The following is a 16,262-nucleotide window of genomic DNA, read 5'->3' as shown; positions in this document are numbered from 1 at the left end:
AAAACACTGCTCCATCTAGTGGAAGTTTTAGAGTTCTCCCTTAAGTTTTTTTGTTTGATGGTATATTAGCCATTATTAGCAATGCTTTGCTAAGAAGAAATAGTTAAAATCAATACCTCACAACAAAATATAAAATGTCATAACCTTGTTATCAGAGTTGAAAATAACACTTAAATTTTGAGGGGAAGAATCTAAGAATAAAAATCTAACAATAAAATATATGTAATTTTATAATTCTCTAGAAAACTCTCTAAGGAGACTTTTTAAAAACATACAGGCAGGGGCTGAGGCTGCAGCTCAGTAGTAGAGCGCTTGCCTAGCATGTGCGAGGTGCTTGGTTCCATCCTCAGTACCAGATAAAAATAAATAAATAAAGATATAGTGTCCAACTAAAATATTAAAAAAAAAATACAGGCATTAATATAGACATCTATGTGAAGAAACTAAGGAATACCGATGCAAGTTTCCTACAAAAGCTTCCGTATATTAGTGGAGGAAAATCAAATTCCAAAGTATGCAAAACACACTTCTCCCTGCCCCCCATTTTTGGGATGGATAAATTCTTTAGCTTCAGGTTTTTATCTCTATCTCCGGCGAGGAAAATGCTTAACTTGTAGCTGTGTATCATTCTGGAATCACTTGATAAAAATAAGAAATATGATTTTGCATAGGACTCATTTAAATAATGCAAATAAGCTACTGGCATCCTTACTTCTGTTCTCATTGGAACTTGAATAGTGTCAATGAGTTGTAGGTGGGTTAGGGATGTGTGTCCCATTGTGCTTTGCTCAAACACTTTGGCTGTTTATAGTACTACTAAGCCCACAAAGAAATTCCATGTGTATGTCTTTTTTTTTTTTTTTTTGTCATTCTTTCCAAAGTTTTAACACTGATGACAAATGTCCAAATCAAACACAAATTTTGCCAAATAACAGGGCACACTGTGAGGTTAGGTGGAAGAGGGATGGTTTATTATCTGAATGCAGGACAGGAACTTAACGAGCAACGTGAATACAGAGATCTACTTAGCGCACCTTTTCCTTCTTGACCTTCAGATACACCAGATGGTAACTGACGTGTCAATGTAACGTAAGTGTTGTTCAATTTTCAGTCCACGTGTCAGTCAAATCATTGTTCTGATTGAGAAAGTGAATCATGCCATGATTCAAAAGATCTGTCCTTCACATAAACCTATGAGTACACATTTAAAAAATGGTTTATTGTACATCTTTGCATTTTTTAAGGCATGAACAATGGCATACAGATGGAACAGGTTCTGGGAAGCATCATGTCTTTTATAAGGAGGCCAGCCACAAGCACACCACATCAAAAATTACTTGAAGTCTGAACCAACCAACTGCTGGGGCCCAGGAGCTCCTGTGACAAGGGGATGGTGCTTCCGGACAATGGACCAAACATGTGGTTTGTGTTTTGTTTTTACTTTCTTGATCAGCTTTAAGCACCGGTTACAGTTTGTTGTTTTTTTTTTTCTTTACAAATTCTTCAGACTTTGGATTTTGTACTCTGCTCCTTTTTATTCTGCTTTCTGAGACGGGTGTAGACTTGTTTTGTTTTAAGGAATATGGTTGCAGCAAAACAGAAAGGATCCAAAAGTGGTTAGGGGCCTTGTCTAATGCACTTTTGAAAGTCCATTATAAAGATGAATAGAAAAGCAAATGGTAGGTTTTCAGTCGACCCAGAAACCACGCGTAGCTATAAGAAACATAATTGTGCATAGTTATTTATTCATTCAGAGTGTGATATGTGGGCTAGCTCTACGTTCCCAGTTTACCAGAGAACAGGGCTGTCTACTTTGCTAAACCCAGGGTCCTTTCGAAGCTCCCAGTAGGTGTCGTTGGAAACCCAGGCTTCTCTTTGATTTGCATCAATAACTTTTCTGTGAAAATATAAAAATGAACGTTAGCCATAGATTGCACCAAAGTGACCTAATAATTGGACCCTCTCCTCTGGATTAGACATGTATACATAGAAGTACTTTGTAAGCCAGAGAGTGTCCCATCTGCTCACAATTGGGGATTTGACTATTTTTGAATAGGAATGAACTCATTTTTGTTGTAAAATGTTTTACGTGAAAGCAGGTAGAAGAGGAACTGAAGGGAGGGACAGATCATCTTCAGGCAGGGACAGAAAGCAAAGAGCCCCAAAGTGCATACAAATATTATAATCCAGAACTTCTGGTTCCAAATTGGCAAGAATAGTTTCTGCTTTACTTTCAGGGGCAAGTACTCAATATTGGTAGTTCCGAAAGCCTCTGCAGCCCATGTATAATGAGCCCACTTCTGATATTTCAAGGGCAAGGCTGCATTTCTTCCCAGAGGGATAGGGGGGTAATGAAATGACAACTTTAAAGGATAAGAGGTTTTCTTGAGCTTTGGAGGGCAACAGATGAATTTGGAAACTACAGACTAATCCGTGTGATGTATATATAATCCTGCAAATAATCACTGACTATCGCACCCCAGAGGCACTAAATCTGAACAGATACAAGCTCCGTGTGACACAAATAAGATTAAAACCTAATGAAGTGAGGGTGACCTTGTGGGTGTAGGGGCCCATCCAGTCCCTGGATGAGGAAGTGGGAACAGGTTTCCATCATTCTAAAGGGTACAACTGAAGGAAAAAGCTCTCTGGGTAAATACCCTCACTCTTTTGCTGTCCACAAAAAGAAGAGACCTGTAGAGAAGAATTTCTTTTTATGGTTACTGCCTTTTTACATGTGCAAAATCTGACTCAATTATTTTCACTGCTTAAAAGGAAAGTAAACAAAATTAGTTTTCTACCTTTCAGTTCCCTGGATACTATACTATCCCCAATTTTTTTTTTTATACCTGCAGTTTCTTATGGCCTATGGCAACCATCTGAAACACATGAATTTGTTAAGGGAATGAACTGACTTACTTAAAAAATCTTGGTATATGTTCAAGGTTGTTTTCTTCCATATATCGTCTTCGAGATCTCTGGAGTTCCTCTACTCTTTGCTTCTCTGCCGCTGCAGCTTCTAAATTCCCTTCTTCCAAAAATCTAAGCATAAAGAAATTGCTATTTCATTATGTTATCCTCTTTTTAGAAAAAAAAAATATCACTTGCATAAAATTACACTCTGGTTGCTATGAACATAACATAAGGTACAGTGACACTCTGATAATGCCCCTTCACCTCTGTCTCAGGACACATTACCTCTTTCTGCCCATCAATTAATAAACTTTCTGTGGACATGGACTGAATTATGAAATCTAACAAAATGAGGGTAGGAGGGAGAGAGGAGAGGTTTGGCCTTGCAGACTTCTCTGTGCTGTCTGGGGTTCTGCAGGTCTCTGAGATTTTCAGGACAACTGCAGAGTTCAGGATGAGAACATCAGGCAGTTGCAAGTTGTGCTCCTTTTCCATAGTAACAAAAGCACTTGTTAAAGGTGATAGGATGGAGCACGGCAACTGGAAGCCCTCCATCTATTTCGAGAACAGATTGAGAGGCAAGGAGCTTTCCTGTTTTATTGGAGAGAGTAAGACTGGTGAAAACAGAAGGTAACAGCTGGGGAAAATTACCGAAGGCCACAGAATAGGAAATGAAATTCAGAAAGAGAATACTGAAATAGAATCAAGAAGGATAAAGAAGACCCAGGGTAATTTGCAAATGTTTATATTTCAAAACCAGAGCAAAGAACAGGGATATACCATGGTATACATTGTACAGAGTTAATTGATAAAATCTAAATGTCAAACGGCAAGACCACGTGTTCTGGAAGGAGCATAATTAAGAGAATTAAATAGGAGAACATTCAATACTGAGAACTTTTTGGCAGAAAACAGGTAAAACCACAAAAGTATGGGAAATAGAAAACTGCTCTTGGATGGAATTCATATGACATATAAAATTTTTGGGAAAAGTAAAATGAATTCTGTAGGAGTAAACATCTTGAGTATTATAAAATAAAAAAAAATAACAATTCGAAGGCTTTGGAGTTACTGTATTTCCAGTATATCTCTCACTGTGGGACCCAAAGCATGCTAGGAAAACTCTAGATTTTCACTCAAAGCATTTCTGGGTATCCCTATAACTTATCCTCTTATTCTTAAGTTTAAAAGATACTCCATATTACAGGGTAATAGATACAAGGAGGTTAAAATGCACACACACACACACATACAAACACACACACACATACAAACACACACATGAAACACTGGGTTAGGAGTAATTCGGTACATAGCAGAGTTCATAGGTCTGCTGATCTGTAGTCAGTTTGGCAGGGGGGATTTGAAACTTTTTATTAAAACACAACTGTGTCATCATCCATGGGAACTTTGTGTTGAGATAAGCATCTGTTATGATCATACTGCAAATACTACTTTACCTAAGGTCGAAAACTCCAATACTGCTGAGTGAACAGGGAACAAAGGAATGACTGAATGAGTAGCCAACAATGGTGGTAAAGAGAGTCTCAAAGATGGTTGAAGCCCACTCCATGACCTAGGCTGCATCTCAAATGCCTCTGCTATCCCTACCTTTGATCTGGCCGAAACCGGGCGTCTGTCGGTGGAAGGAGATCTTTTAGTACAGGATCTAACTCATTGAGCTCAATAGCAAACCGTGTGAAGCCATAGTAGAGCTCATAGTTGGTTGGCATGGAACCTGGAATGAGGCCAATGAACCATTGTGAGAGGAGCAAGGCTGATAAAAAGAGAACTGAACTTACACCAGTGCTGAATTAACATACGCTAAGATAGACACTGCAGTCACAAACTCTAGATTGTGAATTTGTTTCAAGTGGATTAAATTGGTTATATTTTGCTAGGTGGGGAAGTTTATGTTGATGATCAGAAGTGATAGACTTCTGTATTTAATAAAATTCAGTCTTTAAAACCTTGCACATGTAGTATGGTCTTTATTGGCTAAACTCTCCTCCCTCATATTCAATTGGGAACTAAGTGCCATTGTGGTTAACTATGAACACTAAAATTTCACCAGAAAACCTTATTATTTACTTTTTTTTTATATAAAATAAAAAGATGTAGATCTAAATTAATACTTACTGGCACTTATTTCTTTTTCTTCTTCTTTTTTATTTTTATTTTTGGTTCCAGGGATTGAACCCAGGGGTGCTTACCCACTGAGCCACATCCCCAGCCCTTTTTGTATTTTATTTAGAAACAGGGTCTCGATGAGTTGCTTAGAGCCTCACTAAGTTGTTGAGGCTGGCTTTGGACTTGAGATCCTCCTGCCTCAGACTCCTGAGCTGCTGGGACAATAGGTGTGTGTACCACCATGCCTGGCTTATTAGTGGTGAAAAGAGTCTCAAAGACTGCTGAAGCCCACTCCACGATCTAGGCTGCATCACTTCTTTCTAAACTGAAAGGCAGGATCTTTGTGTGCTTTGTTCATTGATGTATTTCCAAGTCCTAGAATGAAGCCTGATGCACAGTCAGTACTCAATAAGTAGTTACTAATGAATGAGCTAATTGCTCTACTAGCAGGAAATTTAAATAGGCATCAATACCTCTTAGGAAGCCAATAACTGATTTTAAAATTAGAGATTAATTGACAAGCTCCAAAGAAAGTAAATGTCATGTTGAAGACTTGTTCCATTTAAATATGATATACAGTTACATGTTAATGCAATACCAGAACTTTGTTGATGTCTTTTATTAAATATCAACATATTGAAGCTTTTTTTTGCCACTTGAGTGAAAAGATCACTTATTCTGGTGAATTACTGAATTTGTGGATTTAAAGATGTTTGTAAGCTTTCCTTTGTTTTATTGAAACAAAAAAATAACATAAGGACTTAAGCTTATATATTTAAATTATTTAAACTCTTTAATAAATATACTTAGCTTTTGAAATACTGTAGGCATTACATTTAGAGTGATTTTAAATGTCAGGTTTGAACATGTCATGTCACCACATGCCAGAGACTTGGCCTAAATTCTCACTATCAAGTTTCAAATACTAGCTTATATATATCTATATCTATATCTATATCTATCTATCTATCTATCTATCTATCTATCTATCTATCTATCTATCTATATATATATCTCCTAGATGTTTGTATAAATATAACTAAGCATTTTCTATCTATCTATCTATCTGTCTATCTATCTATCTATCTATCTATCTATCTATCTATCTATTTAGTGGTGCTGGGGATTGAACCCAGGGCCTTGTGCATGTGAGGCAAGCACTCAGTATATCAAGTAACCCATATCCCCAGCCCCATGCACCTACTTTTTAAATCTCACCATTAAAGAAAATATAAGGTGAGTTACATGGGATGACCTGCTACTGCTTTCCCCTCTGCCACTCACAGGCCTTCCTGATGCAGGGCACTCGCACCAGCCTCACCTGGTCTCCAGATGCACTTTGCAGAGGGGGCCACACCACAATAGAGACCTTCGTGCCACTTCCCAAATAGCCGGTGCACTACCTTTCCTTCCTGATCCATCACAACCCCCTGGACTTCATTCACGTTGGAATTCCAATAATTCACCTGGAAAAACCAAACCCCAGTCATTTTAATAATACTGATCTCTATAATTTCCATATGGAAAATTTTCCTTACCTTGAAGTCTCTTATTCTCACCATTTCCAGGAATCTATCTCAAAATGTTTTATATGGAAGGTTGGTTTTCCAAGTATGTATTAGCTTAACTTTTATTATGTGCTTGTACCAATATGTCACAGTGATTCCCATTATTATTTATCATTATAATACAACAATCAATTTAAAAAAAAGAAATGGCTGATATCCACTCCAGGATATAGCATGGTAGCACAACATAGAGGAGGTCAGTTTCTATCCTAAGAATCTAATATTAATTTACAGGTTAGAATTTTTTTCCCTCAGATCCTCTTGTCTTGAATCTTCCCTTTGTTCATAAATTCTGATGAATTTCCAATGGCCACGTTATAGAAATAGCTGCTGAATTCTGTAACAGACCCAAATAAACATGGAAGTAATGCTGTATGTTCTACTTCAGACCAGAGTGTGGGAAAATGGCATCCTATGTGCATTTCTATCCCAAACATTTATTTTTGTCACTAAACAAAATGCTTTGCATTGAACGTGTTTGGATTATAAAAATGGCAGGGTTAGATGGGCTTGTAGGGACTGGTAGCTACCATTGACATGGCTGTTCTACTCAAGTATTTTCAGAAAATGACAATTGCATTATAATTGGCTCCCCCCCCCCAAAAAAAATCACTTGAACATGTTGAAATTAAGCAGGAACAGAAAAGGAAAACAGAAGAGTTGGTATAGGCAAAAAGTGTTTTCTGGAATTTTACTGAATGAACTGACTGGCTACTTAGAAGATTCTTTAGAAAGAAATTTGTTTTTATTTTCTGTTCTGAAATGGAGCCTTTTTTGACCTCCACTTTTTCAGAAGCCTACATGTCTTGAATAATTCCATAAAATGGTCCTGATTTCTTATCAAAAAAGGTTCTTAAGACCAATGATACAGGGCAGATTTAATTGCTACTAGGTAAGGTAAATGTTCTGTTTCTTCCTAAGGAAACGCTGTGTGTTATTTTTCCTTTTCTGTCCCATGGCATTATTTACCTTGACAAATGTGAGTTTGCAAATGCAAACGCTGCTTTTGGTATTTCTAATTGTTATTTCTCCATAATGCTCTATCCATCTCCTCCCACTGAGGATGTTGTGAATGCATGTGGTCACCTTGTTCCACACATAGTAATCTCCATACCTAGTGAGGAATAGAACATTGATTAAAAATGATGAAGGTCACAAATATGTTACTATTTCTACTAATGAGAATATTATTTGGCCAGAGCTTCCTTTCTCCCCATTTCCCTCTCATTTTTTTTTCTTGAAAGTTTCTAGGCAAATATTTATGACATGATTCATCCATTTGAAGAACAGTGAAGTGTTTCTAGGGCCAGGTGCTAAATCTACAAAGTTGAAGAGGACCTATTTGCTGTTTCTTTGGGGCCAACAGTATGGTAGGAGTACATGGACATGTAAACAGATACTTCAGGTCAAATATGATGAGGGCTGTAACAGACAAATGAACAAAGCATCATGGTAACACAGAGGGTGAGTCTTTCATCCTTAGCTCACAGGGAATCTGGGTGAGTTTCAAGGAAAATATCCTAGAAGAGGCTGGGTTGGATCTAAGCTTGGATGGTGGGTAAGAGGGTACTACCTGTTGGGGAAAGTATGGACAAAGCTACAGGGGCCAGGACAGCTTGCTGCATCTGGGGGTGTATGAGTGGTGGGCTCTGGTTGGTAGCTGTGGCGGGAGTCAGGGCAGGGAGGCCATCAATGACCTTTCAAAGAGTATGGCTTGACCCTTCAAGCAAGGGGCCATTATGGAAGGATTTGTGGTGGAGAGAGGCTCAATAGGGTGCACATTTAAGACTGATTACTCTAAGAACACTGTTTCATACTGCATGTTAAGAACAAAGAAGGGACCAGTTATTTTGGGGAAAAGACAGACAAGTAGCTGAGCAAGGTGGCACAGGCCTACAATCCCAGCTACTAGGGAGGCTAAGGCAGGGGGATCACAAGTTCCAGGCCAGCCTAGGCAACTTAGCAGGACCCTGTCTCAAAATCCCTGGTACCACAAAAAACCAAAACCAACAAACAAAAACCTGGCAAGCACAAATCCACAAATCTAATATAATTCTGAGGAGTGAGGAGAGTGAGGTTATGGAATTTCTGCTAAGGAACCAAATGACATGGCTTTAAAACACATTTAAGTTTGTACATTTTATATTTTTTTAAATGAAACGCTATTTTCAAAATAAAGTAAAATGGTTGTAAGATTTTCAAATTGGCATGATGTAGGCACTAGAGACACTTAGGAAAAGTCCTTCCTCTTTGTGAATTTCCAAATATTGAAGGTTTATCTCCTTCTCCTTACCTTCCTTTATATCCAACCTACCAGCAACTCAGTCATTCAAATTGACAAAAACAAAATGAACCAAAGAAACAAAAAAAACCATCAAGTCCTTGGCCTTAATGAAAACTTCAATTAATGTAAAAATACTTATAGGCTATATCCTCTAAATCTTTTTATATACAAACCTAGAAGATCTCATTCTTCTTCTTTGATAAAATAACAGAAATTTAAAACAGGCGCTAGAACTAAGATAAACTCAAAAGTGAAAATATAAAGTGTATAGAAAAATAAATGACTAAAAGGAAAACCTTTCATTTGAAATGCAAAAAAGCATGGTGACTAGGACCTGGTAGGTATCTGGTTTTGGCTGATGAATGGAGAAGGAGAAATAAACAGCAAGCTTTGGTACAGTTGCTAAAGTTCTCATTTGTCTTTGTGGGGCCCATCTCAGAACTGTGCTGAAAGTAACAGATACTTTGGGCGTACAGGGAAATGGACCTTCTGATCTAGAAAAGCAGGGAAGACGCAGAGAGAGAGGAGAGCAACCTACTTTGGAAGCATGACATTCAGTGTTCCAACTGGCAGGATTTCCATGGACTTCCCCCAGAACTTGTTTTTCCATCTGATATCTAAATGACATGGGCAGGGGACAAAAATACACACACGCCATATCTAATTGTTCTGTAAAAACTAACTTCTGTATTATACTCCACAAAGTACTTTTGTGATCACAAGTCTCTATATTGTAGACTTAACATGACAAGTACCTGAAGATGGCCATAGTCCCCCCCAATCTACTGTTTCTCCATTCCATGCTCCATATTTGTTTTCAATTAACAAAACTGAGAGAAGCCTGGAATAAGTGTTTCTGTAGATATGTTTGTGTATCCACTTATACATATAAACAGACCTTACAGTGATCAATATGTAGATAGTAATCAATGTTCAGTTTTAATCAAATAGTAAAATATACTTAACATATTGATCAAGCCTGATGTGTATGTAAAAATAATTGCAGGATTTAGATACACATTTCCCACACCACATGGAAGAGTTATGATTTGGGAGAAGAGTAAAAAATAATAATACTATCTTTAAACACAGACAAGAAAGATTTATGGGAAAGTGGGATTAACTTAATGAATACATCCCTACACTGGCAGCTGGGATACAGCCTGAAGCCCAGAGCTTCATCCTTCGGCTTCAGGTTTTACTCGTGGAGGTTTGGATCTACCTGACATTTGTGATAACCACCTGGTGTCATCTTGATGAATTAAGGGAGCTTAGTGCTGTCTGCACAAAACTTATGAATCTTGGTTATGACTAAGAAATGATTTATTGTCTTATTTTGCAATAAAGTACAGTTATAGGGCTCTATCATTTTGTGTGTTTCCAGGTTAAGGAAATGCTTATGAGAAGACTCATTCTGTGAGCAACGAAGCATCCTTTCAAATGTGAAAGAACTATCTTGTGTATGTATGTGTGTGTGTGAAGGAATATTTATACTTAATGGTCAAATCAACATATATATTCTTTTCTTTCTAAAGGGGTTTCAAATTTTAATTTTAGGCAAGTTTGTAACATTCTGAAAGAACAGTGGGCATTGATAAGTAGAGACTTTAATTTAACTCTAGAGCCCTGGCAAGTTAAAGAATACAAATTACTGCAATGTTTATATAGATGTCCTTTGTTATCCATGGAGTATTGGTTCTAGAACACCTACAGGTGTCAAAATCTGAGGATGCTCAAGTCTCTTATATAAAATGGCAAAGTATTTGCATATAACCCATGGACATCCTCCCACATGCTTTAAATCATTTCTAGATTACTTATAATATTTAAAACAATATAAATATACATGCTAGTACAGATACAATTTTTTCCAAATATTTTCCACCTGAGATTGATCAAATCTACAGATGTGGAACCCACAGATATGGTGGGCTGACTGTATATCTAAACAGACTTTGACCATAGATGATATACCATAGAACCATCCTTCAGGATTAAAATCTCTGCATGCCCCAAAAGTAAGAAGGCCACTGATCTTACGTTATAGATGCAGACATTAAGGCCCATGTGATAAAACAATGGCTTCAAGCTGGCAGTCAGCATAGAGCTCTGTGTTCCATGGGCCTTGCTTCCTAGATGCACAGTCTCATCTCCCGGAGGACACAGTTTCATATTTAAACCAGGAAATTTAATTTCTCAAACGGAGTTCCACACCAATTACCAATATTCTCTGAGTTCCAAAGGTAGAAATTTAAACTGAGTACAGTGTACCTTCAAAAGCTAGAAAATTTTCCATAGACTCACAAATTTGACTATAAGTTATAATTAAAATACAAACCTTGCCAAAACACAAAATTCTTTGATTCACAGTGACAGGCAGAAATGGGTGGATGATGGCTAACCTGATAATTAGAAACAAAAAAGAAGGCAATGATGGCAGTGTTAAAATTTTCATAAGTGATATTTATTTACAATGTGAAAAGGTCACCTCCCAATGAAAACCACAATCCATCCATCTCTATTAGTGAATTATTCTCAGGATGGATAAGTAAATCTTTAACTTTTAGGACTTTGTGCTTAAACATACATACATAGAGGGGGTAATGACACAGACAAGCCAAATGAGTTTTCTGTTAACTACATCATGATGCATCCGAAACACATCCGTATCAAAAGTATCAAAAGGCTGCTTTCATCACCAAACTGCCCTCCTACCTATATAGAAATCTCACTTACTTGTTCTGAGAAAAATCGGAATCCTTTGTCTTCTCTAATGCATTCATAAGTCTCCCCGAGGACTGGGTTGAATGGCTTACTTCCTGCTCTGAAGTAGGTGGAGCAATATCCTGAAACTGCAAACGCAGCAACGAGAACCTGTTAAGACATTCAAGAAAGGAAAATAATATAGGAGCCATGGCTGCCGGGTCTGTTTGTCCCTATTCCTGTGGATTTTACAAACACTGATGGGTGTTGACTTGATGCCTTTTGCAGTTTCTATTACTTGTACAGAACTGCAGGGAGAAAAAATAAGATAAAATGAGGTTGTACTTCTTCCATTGGAATCAGCAGGACACTGAGGTCAAGTGCTTTCCATTCATATGTCCACCCAATTTCATGAGTGTCACAGAGTTCAAAGGATCTGAAACCCATTTACAGGTTACACCACGTGCTGTCTCAGTACCACAGACAGGAGGGTGGGGCTGCTGGTGCCTGTTGGAGGAGAGCAGGGCAAATTTTTCCATCTATGGAATAAAGGGCAAAGCACCTACAGCAAGTCACTTTCTTAAAAATAAGTTCCTGGGCAGATGGACTGTGTTGGCATTCAGGAAAAGTTGATAAGGCAAGATCTGGCGTGACTTGGCTACCTTTGCATTCTAACTTTAGGGACACCCTAGATCACAGATAGAATCACAAAATGTGCATCTTCCAGTAAGGATATCTAGAACTACTTGGCCCTGCTTGATTATGCAAACAGGCCAATTCCTCTCTTACCTATGCAGTGGGAATGTCATGCAAAACCCGAATGTGTCATCATAATGGTTTGTGTCTAGCCCAGGACAGGTGCTGCCCTGTCATTTATTACCATGCGCTCGTAGGGATCATCAGTCTCTGAGGCCTTGTCCAGCAGCTCACTGTATTCAATTTCCTCACAGAGATGCTGCAGGGTGTTGAGCGGCTCGTTGAGCTCCACAGGCATCGAGACTTTCGACAGGTCTTTACCGATGTTGTTTCTCAAGATATTCCACAGGTTGATGTTACTAGTGTCAGGACAAGGAGCAGGCAGGCAGGTGCGACGGCCATTTCTGAAGGCGCCTCCTGTGAGCTCCCCATTCAGGACTGGGAGAGGAGAATCACAGTGAAAGATACTTTTCTTTTCTGATTTCATAAAACCAGGGAAGAACTTCTTCAAATAATTCTGATTGTGATACATTTATTGAGCCTTCATTATATTCCCTTGAGACTAAATGGAGTTATTGCTTCATGAGGTATTTCAAAAAATATCAGAGGATTTAAAAAAAAAAACAAGATGTTAAATGTACTCAAATGTTATTTTAGAAAAGACAAGTCAAATTTTAGAAAGTAGATTTAATAAGAAGGATTTGGAGTGAGTATAAGCAAGATGTAAGACCTTTTCACTAGACTATGTATTTAACAGATTTTGTAACCATTAATCTCAACAGATAATGCAAAATAAAATTTATGGAACAATCAGCTGGAAAAAGAATAATTAGTGAGGGGGAGAGGGGAGTGACTGTTCATTAGTTCACCAGTGTTGTAATTTGGCATGTAGATAGAACAACCTGGAAGCCCAAATGATGCATACTTTGCCGAGAAATATTGTCCGCAACACTGGTGTTGTCTTCAGATATATTATCGCTCACATCGCTGATGTAAGACTCGTCATCTGAAGCCTAAGGAAAGGAAGAACACAAAGAAATCAGAATTCTTGATCTGATTCTTGTCTTGAAAGCCCAGATAATCAAATGATTAAGAAAAAAAAGAAAAGAAAAGAAAGAAAGAAAAAGTGCTTAAATGAGAAACAGAGGTGGTAATGGGAAATGTACTTGGCATGTGTGCAATGAACACAGAGAAGAATTAGGGTCTTCCAGGAGCCAGGATAAAGATTGCTAAGAAGGAGGCCTTGTCTTAAATAGCTCCTTGTCTTAGTTGGGTTGGGAAGCTGAGGAGGTCAGTATATAACCAGAAATATTGGAGGACAGTACAGTAAGAAGGCCCTGGGACTCCACCTAGAGGACTCAGGAGAGGAAATATTTGAACTGTTAAGAGAATGAATGGGAGGTGCCCAGTCATCACCATGGGGGCCAGGGTGGGGACGGTGAGCACAGGAAGAAGGGGCAAGGTGCAAAAGCAAAGACTAAGAGAGCAACATTTATGGTAGGAATACTAAGATGTTGAGAGCAGATTGACAGAGGGTGGGGAGGACAAGTGGAGGGCATAACAATGACAGCCTTTTCAGGCCAATCATAGGAGTCACGTAGAACTCCATGGGTTATTAAAAAAAATGCAAGGGTTATTAAAAAAATGTAAGGGAACTCTAGAATCAGATTTAGTTTCCAGGAAGATCAGTGGCAGCATTCCCTAAGGAGGCTGGATGATAGGGCTCTGCAGATCCAGGTGAGGAACACTGACAGCTAAGAGTCAGACAGCTGCACTGAGGTTGGGGAGAGAGGAGGATTCAGCCACTCTCTTCAGGAGAAAGCATGGAACTAAAGTGAAACCAAACTTAGCATAAAATGATATTAAGGAACAACATATACACTAAGGAGAGTTAGAAACAGCAGATAATAAAAGAGAGGAATAAGAACTCTAACAGAAATGGGGAGAAAAAGTCAAAATTTTTACTAAAAGCAAGAAAACTGTTAATACTTATTTACTTTCTTCAAAGTAAAAAAGGCTATATATTTTTCCAAACATGAAAACAAAACAATAATTTTTAAAATATTAGAAATTACATGAGGGTAAACAGATAAATATGAAAACCATCTATAATCTCATCATCTAAAGGAAACCACTTGACTATTGGGTGGTATTATTATCCCCTGATTTCAAAATGCTTACATAGACACATATCTCTGTGGTTACTGAAAAAGGAGATCAATTTCCATGTTGTTTTGTAGTTTCTAAATACATTTCCATTACTGTGGGTATGGCTCTTCATCTTTATTTGGAAAAGTAGCATGTTTCATTATATATTTATAGCATAAGGGATTTAACCATCATTTAAGTGATTTCCAACATTCTATTCTTCTAGACAATAGTTGGATTAATATCTTTGGAAATATGTTTTTGTAATTCTTCCTAATGATTCCATTAAAAGTTATTCCATTTGCTTCATTCAAAAATTTTGTTTATTTTAAAATAAATCAAATGGGTCACTTTTAGGTATTAGACTTATGTTGTCAAATTGCTCTTCTCAAAGACTCTATTAATTTGCTCTCTCCAGTAGTATAGGGAAACACCCATCTCTCCATATCTACTTAAACACTACAAATCACCTTTTTTGTCACTATCTACCTACCTAATACACATCAAAAGATCTCTGGATTTCATCTTTCATGAACTTGTTTTCTTATCTTTCACACATTTTTCTGTTTTCATATGTTCCACATTTTTTCCTAGCTTGAAATTTATTTTTTAAATTTTGTTTTTGTCAACTTTTTCTGCCATTTACAACAGACACTAGTATGGCTGTATGTATAAACGTGGCTGTATAACCAATGTGATCCTGCAATCTGTACATGTGGAAAAATAAGAATTCATACCTCATACCCCATTTGAATCAAGTGTATGATATGTCAAGATCATTGTAATGTTTTGAGCAACTAATAAAAAAAATAAAAAATAAAAAGGTTTTAAAATTGTATGTAATAAAAACAATTCATCTTTATCTCTAAGGTTACTGGATTTATTGTTAATGCTTTTAAGAATAGGGTTGAAAGGAGTGTTTGGAGTGGTGGACAGCATGACTATATGTATGATGATTAATGGGAGTTTTGCTTTTGCACAGTGTAAATCTACAAGAATGGCAGGTGGAAAATAGCATTTGCTTCTGACTCATAGTTTCCTGCTGCACCTGGTTCTCCCAGCTCTCAGTGACTGCAACGGAAAACCAACAGGCTCTGGAAAGCTAAGTTATTTAGCTTAGTAGGAAAAAAAAAGTGAATCAAACTCTTCAGTTTCTCTGAAAAATGTTCATTACACTCAATCGTGTTTGAAGAAACAAATGCCTCCCCCAAATCAAATTCATATAACATACATGTTTATTGTCTGAAGGTTTGTTAAGAAAACCCTCATGCTGCCAGGCATGGTGGTACCCGCCTATAATCCCAGCAATTTGGGAGGCTGAGGCAGGAGGATCCCAAGTTCAAAGCCAGCCTCAGCAATTTAGCAAGGCCCTCAGCAACTTGGCAAGACCCTGTCTCAAAAAAAAAAAAAAAATTCTGTGGATGTGGCTCAGTGGTTAAGTGGCCTGGGTTCAATCCCCAGTACCAAAAAAAAAAAAAAAAAAAAAAAAAAAAAGAAAGAAAAAACCACTTGTGCTTATTTTACAAAAAGCTATAAATATGTTCTATTCCTCTTTAACTTTGGACCTCTCCTAAACTAATATATCATAGAAGTGATCTAATATCACTGGTGTAAAAGAATTCTCCAACGAAGGTGGACACTATATAAGATGTGTACCCATAGTGTGTGTGTGTGTGTGTGTGTGTGTGTGTGGGTAGTAACTAAGTTTGGGCTGTCTTGCTATGATCCCCTTATGTTGTCCTTTAGACAGCTGAAGACTCTGCAGTATTATAATAAACAGTTTGTTTTCACCCCCCTGATCAAGAAGTCTTGGAGTCAAA

The 16,262-nt window shown here is 37.6% G+C and overlaps 1 protein-coding gene across 13 annotated transcripts in view; it reads right to left on the bottom strand.

Annotated features, from left to right (window-relative positions):
* Positions 1 to 949: 949 nt before the first annotated feature.
* Positions 950 to 16,262, bottom strand: part of OSBPL6 (oxysterol binding protein like 6) — a 204,386-nt gene continuing 189,073 nt past the window's right edge. For all 13 annotated transcript variants that reach the window (XM_081260893.1, XM_081260896.1, XM_081260888.1 and 10 more), the window contains 10 exons: positions 13,220 to 13,307; positions 12,479 to 12,732; positions 11,632 to 11,769; positions 11,234 to 11,297; positions 9,434 to 9,512; positions 7,581 to 7,725; positions 6,365 to 6,509; positions 4,525 to 4,651; positions 2,920 to 3,042; positions 950 to 1,897 (listed from right to left, as the gene is read on the bottom strand). In XM_081260893.1, coding sequence (XP_081117019.1) covers positions 1,789 to 1,897; positions 2,920 to 3,042; positions 4,525 to 4,651; positions 6,365 to 6,509; positions 7,581 to 7,725; positions 9,434 to 9,512; positions 11,234 to 11,297; positions 11,632 to 11,769; positions 12,479 to 12,732; positions 13,220 to 13,307 — 1,272 coding nt within the window. In that variant the 3' untranslated portion in view covers positions 950 to 1,788. The remainder of the gene's footprint in view (positions 1,898 to 2,919; positions 3,043 to 4,524; positions 4,652 to 6,364; positions 6,510 to 7,580; positions 7,726 to 9,433; positions 9,513 to 11,233; positions 11,298 to 11,631; positions 11,770 to 12,478; positions 12,733 to 13,219; positions 13,308 to 16,262) is intronic.

The sequence above is a fragment of the Spermophilus citellus genome (assembly GCF_964194105.1).
Source record: "Spermophilus citellus genome assembly, chromosome: 11".
Classification (NCBI taxonomy): domain Eukaryota; kingdom Metazoa; phylum Chordata; class Mammalia; order Rodentia; family Sciuridae; genus Spermophilus; species Spermophilus citellus.
This window is presented reverse-complemented; position numbering and strand designations above follow the sequence as displayed.